Below are 9,489 nucleotides of genomic sequence, written 5' to 3'. Positions count from 1 at the left end.
GCTGCTGCTGCTGCTGCTGCTGCTGCTGCTGCTGCTGCTGCTGCTGCAATGGGAAGAACCGAGCAGGCTGCCAGAGCTATCAGCTGCCACTCTAAATCCTTTGTCATTTTCTCCTGTTATGGGTAGTGCTGGGCTCAGCAGGGGGAGCAGAGAGCTTGATAAGAGCTCTTGCAATCAGCTGCAGCACTCGAGGCAACTCTTCTTTAAGAAGGTGGATGGCTGGGTCTTGTGTGTCTCATGATCCCACAGGCTAACCAGGTGTCTTAGTCACTCTTCTGTTGCTGTGAAGACACACAACAACCAAGGCAACTCCTACAAAAGAAAGTATTTAATTGAGGGTTTGCTTACAGTTTCAGAGGCTTCATCTGCTATCTTCATGGCAGGGAGTATGGCAGCAAACAGGCATGGTGCTGGAAAAGAAACTGAGAACTACATCTGTAAGCAGAGACAGAGGATCAGAGAGACAGAGAAAGAGAGAAAGACAGAGAGACAAAGACAGATAGCCTGGGCCTGGAACGGGCTTTTGAAACCTCAAAATAACAGACTCCTCCCAACAAAGGCCACACCTCCCAATCCTTCTCAAAGAGTGCCACTCCCTGGTGTCTATGCATTCAAGTATATGAACCTATGGGGGCCATTCTTATTCAAACCACCACACCAGGCCAGTTCCCAAAGAAACCAGGGGCCATTCCAGGGCCTAAACACTTTTCAAATCTCCCGCATCAAGTTAGTCTTAGGCCACCGGCCAAATAGTCTCAAGGTTGAGTCCCAAGTCATTGTGGAAGAGTTCTGCTTAAAGGGCATGCGCAGAGGGAACGTGAAACATACTAGGGCCATTCCTACAAAAACATCTAAACCTAGGTCTAATGCTCATAGTAGCAATGGTAGCAAATGTGAGTAGGAGCAGGGTTCGTGTCAGAATACAGTTGGTGCAGCGTTGGGATGTTGGTGTGATGCCAGGTCAAAAGAGGGCTCCTGGGTGACTTGGCTTCCTGTAGTCACTTGTGCCAACATCATGGCTGAGGAACTGGAGTGTCGCCTGGCTTCTGTACTCCTGGTGCGATACTCTCAAAAGAGAGGAGCCAGCGGATGGCTGATCCAGTCTCTGACCCCATCACCTTCATCCATGCATGGCCCTGGAACCCATCTTGTCATCCCAGCCTCTGCACTGAGGCCCCTCTGTGACGTTTCCTCCAGAGTTGCCCATGTCTCGGATCTTTCAGGCGTATAAGAGGAAGACCGAAGCTGCCAAGAAGGAGTACCTGAAAGCCTTGGCGGCCTACAGAGCTAGCCTCGTGTCCAAGGTAACATAACCCCTAAGCAAGGCCCTGATGAGAGCGCACCTCTAGAGGGGTACCACAGAGGCTGGGGCTCGTAGAAACAGCAGGTACCACAGACCTCAGAAGCGATGAGGGGTACCTGTGAGTCCCACCTCCAGTGTGGCGGGCTTTCTGTGTAGCTCACTTCATTGACTTCACTCAGGAAGAAGGACTAGCATTCAGGAGCCTCTGCAATGAGCCTGGGAACTGGCCATTCGCATGGCCGTGGCAGGCTCAGACCCAGTTTTGCTGTCTTAACCTCTGACCACGCCCTCTGCCTCTCTGTCCACACCAGAAGCACAGGGGGAAGGCATGGGTCTGAGGCCCAGCAGGAGGGAGAGTGTCGTCCTGAAGGCTGTCACAAAGGAGATGTCACTTGGGTTGGGCTGTAAAGGGCAGAGCAAAGGGTGCTTACAAAATAGCGGGTACTGGGTGAGAAAGGGTGGGAGGCTGGGAGCGGCACAGAGTGTGGCTCTTTGCTGGCATTGGGCTCACTGCCGGCATTGATCTTGCTGCCAGGGTGAGAATAGTGAGATGGTACTGGCAGGGGAATCCACAAGAGAGTAAAGCGGGGGGGGGGGGGGGGGCGGGGGGGGGCAAAAAAAAGAAGGGCCGACCCCCCCCCCCCCACATAGTTATGGCTTATTAGTTCACACCCCGCCTCTTATCATGGCTGTGAGCCATCCAGAGGCCTTACAGGCTGCACACCTTCCTGACAGACAGGAAGATTCTGGCTCATCCCTCGGCTTCTGTCTCCCTCCAGAGCCCCCCAGATCAAGGCGAGGCCAAGAATGCTCATGCAAACCCACCAGCCAAAATGCTTCCACCCAAGCAGCCAATGTACGCCATGCCCGGCCTGGCTTCCTTCCTGACGCCCTCCGACCTGCAGGCCTTCCGCAGTGGAGCTTCTCCGGCCAGCCTTGCCAGGACGCTGGGCTCCAAGGCCCTGCTGCCAGGCCTCAGCACATCCCCACCACCGCCCTCCTTCCCCCTCAGCCCCTCATTGCACCAGCAGCTGCCACTGCCCCCACACGCACAGGGCACCCTCCTCAGCCCACCTCTCAGCATGTCCCCAGCCCCTCAGCCTCCCGTCCTGCCTGCCCCCATGGCGCTCCAGGTACAGCTGGCGATGAGCCCCTCACCCCCAGGGCCTCAGGTAAGCAGGACCAAGCCATAGCTTCCTGTGACCCCCACAGGAGGGAAGCCAGCTGGGGGTGGGGGTGGGGGGGTCATATACTGGCCGGGTCACTTCCCAGCTGTGCAGCCTCAGCTGTGGCACTGTACCTCTCTGAGATACAGTTTCCAATTCCCTGAAATGGGTCTAGAACCCCTGCCCTGAGAGACACTAGCTCCCTCAGGCAGTTGACTAGTTGTCAGCTAAGCCTTGTTCCAGAACCTTCTCTTAGCTTTCTATTTAAGCTTCTCAGCCCGAGACACTGAGATCTCAGTGACTGCTGCCAGACTGACCCAGCTCCAAAGCCCTAGCCTCCAGCAATGGCTCCACAAATGGTTCCTAGACATGCATGCAGCCCTGTAACTCCATTGTACAGATCAGGAAACTGAGGCCCAGTAAAGGAAAGAACCCAAGAGTAAAGTCACTCCCCTGAATTCCACTAAAACAGGGGTCAAATTTTCTTTTTCCTCTTTGTCATGCCAGGGATGGAACACAGAGGCTCACATACACTAGGCAGGCACACTCTCTTTCACTGAGCCACATAATCAACTCAAGTTTGAGAAGACTGGACCTTCCTGAAGATACTCTGCTAGGGAGAAAGGGGAAGAGGCAGAGTGGCCATTCTGCATGGGCCTAGGAAATGTCTGTGAACTGTAGACACCCTCAGACACGCAAAGACCAGGCCAGCTGCCAGAGAGGCCTCCCTTCCTCTCTGCTCACAACCCCTCTCCTTCCCCTACAGGACTTCCCACACATCTCTGAATTCCCCAGTGGCTCTGGTTCCCGTTCACCTGGTCCATCCAACCCTTCCAGCAGCGGGGACTGGGATGGGAGTTACCCCAGCGGGGAGCGCGGCCTTGGCACCTGCAGGTCAGTCCCCGCTTCTCTCTCCATCCCTGTTAGGGGGATGCAGGTGGCCAGGAGGACAGGGAGGCATTTGGGGGAACGTGATGTGGCCACTCTCAGGCCAGCCTGTGGATGCTTAAGAGTGCAGGGAACAATACAGAGTGAGGCAAAGCCTCAGGTGGGCACAGCTAACTAGACACCCAGGCCATTTGGGAAACTGAGGCTGGCCTTGGTTCAGGCCTTTGCTCCTTTTGTCTCCTTTCACAAATGGAGAGCGAGGTGTGAGTGTTCAGTGGACAGTGGTCATCTTCATCACCAGGCGGTATGTCTCCCGTCCCTGGCCACCAGCTTTTGAGCATAGGCCCTTCGCTTTGTCCAGCCTGCTAGTGTTCCCGGGACTGCATGACCCTTCCCTTGCTGTAGGTGCAGACTCAAGTGGGCAGGGATTCCCTTCATAGCCCAAGCAGCCACAGACTCACCTCCAGCCCTTTCCTTTCCCCAAAGTCAGGGACCAAGGAGGAGTGAGTACTTTGTACTTGCACTTCCTAAGGCTGGCCCTTCTTTCCACCCATGAGGATAATCGATCCACAATGGCCTATTCTAGCCTTCCTTGTTAAATGAGTATTTCTATGTAGCCCAGGCTAGCTTTGAGCTCATGGTCCTCCTGCCTCATCCTCCCACAGGTGTGTGTCACCATATCTGTCTAGCCCTGTACTGTATTCTGAAAACAAAAAGATGCCTGTAATTCTGTAATTTGATGTGTACCAATGATGCTGCTGTGATTAAAAGCAGAGTGGGGCTGCTTAGGATATTTCTCAGTTGGTAGGATATTTGCCTAGAATGAATGAAGTGCTGAGTTTGATCCCCAGCACTGCCTAACCTCGTGTGGTGACACATACCTAGAATCCCAGGGCTCAGGGTGGAGGGTAGGATGGAAGCAGGAGAACCAAAAGTTCTAGGTCATCCTCAACTAGATCACAAGTTCAAGGCCAGCCTGGGATACATAAGATCCTGTCTCCAAAAGCAAATAACACAACAAACAGACATGAAAGAAATTAAAAACTTCTCACTTTCCCGGTGGGAAGCCAAGATGGGTGTTTGGTTCTGTTTGGTGGGTAGTCCCTTCTTCAACTTTAGAGATGGCTGACTGATCAGAGCGAAGGACACGGCGCCAGGGCACCAGGGTGGGCTCCAGTAGCTGACAGCCCCTACTCTCTCCTGCAGCCTGCTCCCCAGGGATAAATCGCTCTACCTCACCTAATCCCGCCTCCCCTCCCTCCCTGAGGCTCTCCGGAGGGCACTGCTCCAAGAGGGAAGGGCTGACCACAGGAGAGAGGCCATGGCAGCAGGCAGGGTGACCGGCCAGCCATCGAGAGCAGTGACACACCTATGCCCCAGGGCTGAGTCTCTCCCTCGACCTCCCACCAGACTCTGCAGAGGCAGCCCACCGCCTACCACCAGCCCAAAGAACCTGCAGGAACCTTCTGCTCGCTGACCTGCTTGCTCCAGGGTAGCTGTGGACCCCACTCCTTGGCCTGCACACAGTCCCCTGCGTCTGGACTTCTGGCCCCAGCCCAAGCTCACCGGGCTGCCCCCCCTCGAGGTTGCTTAGCAACAGACACCCACCCCAGATGTTGGGCCAGCCACAGGTGTGCTCTCGGTATACACAAAAGATGCTAAAACCCGCACTGTGGGTTTCGTGTAAGTAGTTCATTGTTTTAGAACCGTGCTGAAGACATCTGTAAGATTATTTTGTGGGGAGAACGAAAGTTTCCTTTAAGGTTAAAAAAAAAACATTTTATAAGACCTTTAGCACATTTTTTTTTTAAGTTTTATCTTAAAGGAGACCTGTGCAAAAACAACTGTCAGACTGATTCTAATCTGCACAGAGAGAGAATGGGGACTTTTCAGTCACACCCAGGGGCTTTCTTGTACTTTTTCTTCCTCCTCTTCTACTCCTCCTCCTCCTTTTCCCTCCTTCTTTTCCTCCTCCTCCTCTTCCCCTTGTTTTGTTTTTGTTTTGATCATGTATCCACCTATTTAAAATTGCCAATGAAAATTTTGGTTATCTATTTATGAAGACAAATTGAGAAGAGCATTGTGGTTTCTCCTAATGTGTGTGTGTGGTTTGGGGTTTGGGTTTGGTTTAGGCTTTGGTCCTTGTTCGCAGCTGTCTCCTGGCCCTTGCAATGTCTGTCCTGGTGCCCCAGTGCTTCGCTCAGACCTCTTTGTAATAAAACTTCTGAAAAGTGGCAAGCAATCCTGTGTCTCCCTGCACTTCTTCAGCTAGGCCTGATTACCCTGCTTCCAAAGCCAGATAAGAAAACAGCAGATAAAGGACATGGCTCACCAATGTCCCTGATGACACAGATACAAACACTTGCAATAAAGTTCTTTCAAGCAGAATTCAAGCACACATTAACGGCTGGCAAGATGGCTCAGCTGGTAAAGGTGCCTGCCGCCAATGTGACAGTCTGAGTCTGAACCCTGGGACGCAGAGAGAAGGAGAGAACGGATTCCTGCAAGATGTCCTCTGACCTCTACACATAAACAAATGTAATAACTTTTAAATGAGATTTAAGAACATATTAAGAAAATCATACACCATGACCAAGTTGGTTTCATTCCATGGCTGCAAGATTGGTCCTGCGTATTAGCCAGGCCTGGATTTCTGAAGTAGCACATGGCAATGGCTTTACCAGGTCAGAGTTTCTTCTGAGGGCAGACTCAGTAGATTTCTGCCCATCACTCACCAGCATAAGGGTCCATGTACAGGAATATGCATCCCTGGCCTCAGCTATGGTGTGGACACAAAGAGATACAAACCTCCCTCGTTTTGTGGCGCAGAGTAAATGCTCAGTAAATCTGTGTTGAAGGGGTGGAACTGTCATACCCAACACTGAAGAGACATGGGAGGGTCAACTTTGGGCTTTCCAGGTGAGGCTTAGCTCTCCAGTCACTGAAAAACACTGATGGAACTCCTGATGCTAAAGAGCATCCCCAGATGTCAGTGACATGCTGGAAAACACTGGAGTTTTAATAGGCATAGCCAGATTGTGTATGGTCTCACTGTGGGGCTAGTGATATATCTCGGGGGCAGGGTGGGGTAGAGTGTTTGCCTAGCATACCAGACACCCTAGGTTCCATTCTTAGGACCACATAGGGAAAAAAAAAAAGTTTCAGTGTGAAATAGATCAGTCTACACAATGTAAACCCTAACACAGCACCTTAGGGAAAAAATAGTAATGGGGCAGAGACCCGATCTTGTGGCAGTGATGAATGGGGTTCTATGCATGGAGTCCCGCCCCTCAGAGACACACATCAGCAAGTCACAGTGGGAGGCCAAGGACAGGAGGGTTTGTTTTAACCAGAGACTTATAACCCAGACTCCCCAGCAGATGTTAGATGGTGCCACTTCAAGGTAAGAATTGTCACAAGTTGAAGTCTCTGGGGAGGCATGACAGTAGCGAGGCAGGGAGGGGTTGGGGGGCCCCTGTCAAACCATGTGGCACAGCTCTTGGTTTGGCTTCCCAGTGTTTGGCCCAGCGTTTGAAGGTAGGGGCCGTTGCCTTGCTCTAGACAGAGGAACCCCCGCTCCCGCATTTATACCATCCTAGAACCTCTCACTCTCCCAGCGGGGCACACCCTTCATCCAGATGGTGCCAGTGGGTGCAGGCTTGCTGAGAGCAGTTTCCTCTCTGGAGGGCATGTTGTAATCTTCCTTGGAAAGAGAGAGACTGAAAACCCCAAGCAAATTAAACCAGCCCTGCTGTCGAGTCAGCACAGGCCCTTGACCTGGTGCACAAACCTTTCAGGAAGCTACAGTTTCCTTTCTCTGTGGAACTCATCACTGCCGTGGTAATGGTCTCCACGGTTAAATATCCTCCTCCTCCTTTTATAAGACACCACTATAGACCAACAAAGATGGTCCCAAACTAGCAGAGCCCGAGGCCATCGGAGTCCAGTAAGGTGTGCCTCCACTTCCTTGTTGTGCCTGGCTCCAGGGGTCATTTGCAAGCATTTCCATGCCTGGCCTGGCCTCTTGGGTGCTGAGGTGAATGCCAACTACTTCTTCTTCTTCTTCTTCTTCTTCTTCTTCTTCTTCTTCTTCTTCTTCTTCTTCTTCTTCTTCTTCTTCTTCTTCTTCTTTCTTCTTCTTCTTCTTTCTTCTTCTTCTTCTTTCTTCTTCTTCTTCTTTCTTCTTCTTCTTCTTTCTTCTTCTTCCTTCTTCTTCTTCTTCTTTCTTCTTCTTCTTCCTTCTTCTTCTTCCTTCTTCTTCTTCTCCTTCTTCTTCTCCTTCTCCTTCTCCTTCTCCTCCTTCTCCTCCTTCTCCTTCTCCTTCTCCTTCTCCTTCTCCTTCTCCTCCTCCTCCTCCTCCTTCCCCTTCCTCTTCCTCTTCCTCCTCCTCCTCCTCCTCCTCCTCCTCCTTCTTCTTCTTCTTCTTCCACCGTAACAGAGTACCAGGTGGATTCACCACCCAAAGCATCTTTGCCCACAGTCTGGAGGCTGGTAAGGCCAAGATGCTAGGGAGGGCCAGCCTCCCACTTACAGACCCCTGTCTTGTGCCCTCGCATGGCAGAGGTCCAGTCAACCATGTGAGGTCTATTAGAGCACAAATCCCAATAATGAGGGCATCATCTCTAGGCATAATGGTCCTCATAATGAGTAAATCTTGGAGGCAGGGATGTGGGATGGGGATCTCTTTTATTGGCCAAATATACTGGGATCTCTTTTATTGGCCATATCTCTCCCCAACTCAGGAACATCACTTGTTCCTACCCATGGTGACACCTTTGTCCCCTCATGCCGCTGGGATGGGAGGGAAGGAGGTGAAGAGTCCTAGAGCTGTCCATAGCTCTGCCTAGAGCTCCGCCATGGAGAAGCCACACTGTGGGGGCAGCTTCGGCAGGGCTACAGTGTCCTGGTCCTCCCTTAGCTGCTGGCCTGCTGACTCAATGCCTATCTCTCCTCTAAAAGCCCCACTCGGCCACTCAGCCTCTACACCTGAGGCCCTGTGTGCTTCTACAGAAACAGACTGTGGATGCCAGCTGAGTTCATGGCCACAGTGGGGCCACATCCGTGATTGCACTAGAAGTTTTGGGTTCTTTAAAGACTCAGTTATGTAAATATGTTTTTATTCCAATCCCAAGTGTGAGATATGGGGCTGCCTTAGTTTGTCCGCAGCTGTTAACTATGATTGCCTCGTGTGGGGAAAGGAGTCCAGGGAGGAAGCAGGCTGCTGTTAGCTCTTCCTGCTGCTGCGTTTGCTGTTTGCTGGTTTGCTGCTCAGCTGGACTGTTGGATATACTGACCGTGAAGATCAAAACTGCTCCCCAGGGAACTTAAGTCTAAAGAGGTCTATGTCCCCTTTCCCTTCTAACCTCCTTTCTCTCTTACCTAGTGTTGGGGGGAGGGGAGGTTGGAAGCAAGAAACCCAAATAAATTAGTTTAAAAAGTACACCTACAGGTGATACTTTACACTGTAGTTGTTTCTGCACGTGCAATTCTCGGCTGTGAACACCAGCCCCAGCTTCACCCACTGGCTTCCTTCTTCTCGGGAAGTGGTACCCACTACAGCCCGGTCCATTCCACAGTGATCATAGCCACACCGCATGGGGCTCCCGTTCTGTGGGTTGTCCTGTGCTCTGCTCCCACGGCTGATCCAGGGCATCCACAGCTACCACACTCTCTGTTGCCAGGGCCAGTATATGCCTGGACCTAAGAGCCATAGCTTGTCATGGCGAACCCCTTGAACTGGGCAGATAGCCTATCTCCACTTCTCCAGGAGCCTCCCCTCCTCTCCTACAGGCAGCCCCCTGCTTGAGGAGACCCCAGCAGGAGACAGTTACTCCTGCTGTCCTCCTTCCCCACAGGAAGGAGCAGCTGGTCCCGAGATGGCCCAGGGACCTCTTCCTTCAGAAGGAACGCAGATGGCTTTTCCACATTAGAGTGCAGGCAACACGCACAGAGAATTATCAGAGTTCACAGCGCTCAAACTCAATCCACTCATTCATCAAGGGTGTGAAACTGAGAACCACCTTGGCTGCTCCCCATCGGGACCCAGGGATGCCAGTCAGAAAGAGTACAGATTTTGCTTCTAGTGGCTTCAGGAAACACGAATGTTAACAAATTATAAAGTTGTGGCCTTAC

The 9,489-nt window shown here is 51.9% G+C and overlaps 1 protein-coding gene across 8 annotated transcripts in view; it reads left to right on the top strand.

Annotated features, from left to right (window-relative positions):
- Window positions 1-5,593, top strand: part of Tox2 (TOX high mobility group box family member 2) — a 116,594-nt gene extending 111,001 nt beyond the window's left edge. For 6 of the 8 annotated variants that reach the window (XM_055602407.1, XM_055602412.1, XM_055602411.1 and 3 more), the window contains exons 6-9: window positions 1,224-1,304; window positions 2,083-2,475; window positions 3,236-3,363; window positions 4,768-5,593. In XM_055602407.1, the coding sequence (XP_055458382.1) occupies window positions 1,224-1,304; window positions 2,083-2,475; window positions 3,236-3,363; window positions 4,768-4,834 (669 nt within the window). In that variant the 3' untranslated portion in view covers window positions 4,835-5,593. Of the gene's footprint in view, window positions 1-1,223; window positions 1,305-2,082; window positions 2,476-3,235; window positions 3,364-4,563 lie in introns of all 8 variants that reach the window. The other 2 variants (XM_055602410.1, XM_055602408.1) reach the window with 1 other exon arrangement.
- The last annotated feature ends 3,896 nt before the right edge of the window (window positions 5,594-9,489 follow it).

Source organism: Psammomys obesus, unplaced genomic scaffold, assembly GCF_907164565.1.
Source record: "Psammomys obesus unplaced genomic scaffold, mPsaObe1.curated_primary_1811, whole genome shotgun sequence".
NCBI classification, from domain to species: Eukaryota; Metazoa; Chordata; class Mammalia; order Rodentia; family Muridae; genus Psammomys; species Psammomys obesus.
Note: the sequence above shows the minus strand (reverse complement) of the source record. Positions and strands in the feature narration are given on the sequence as shown.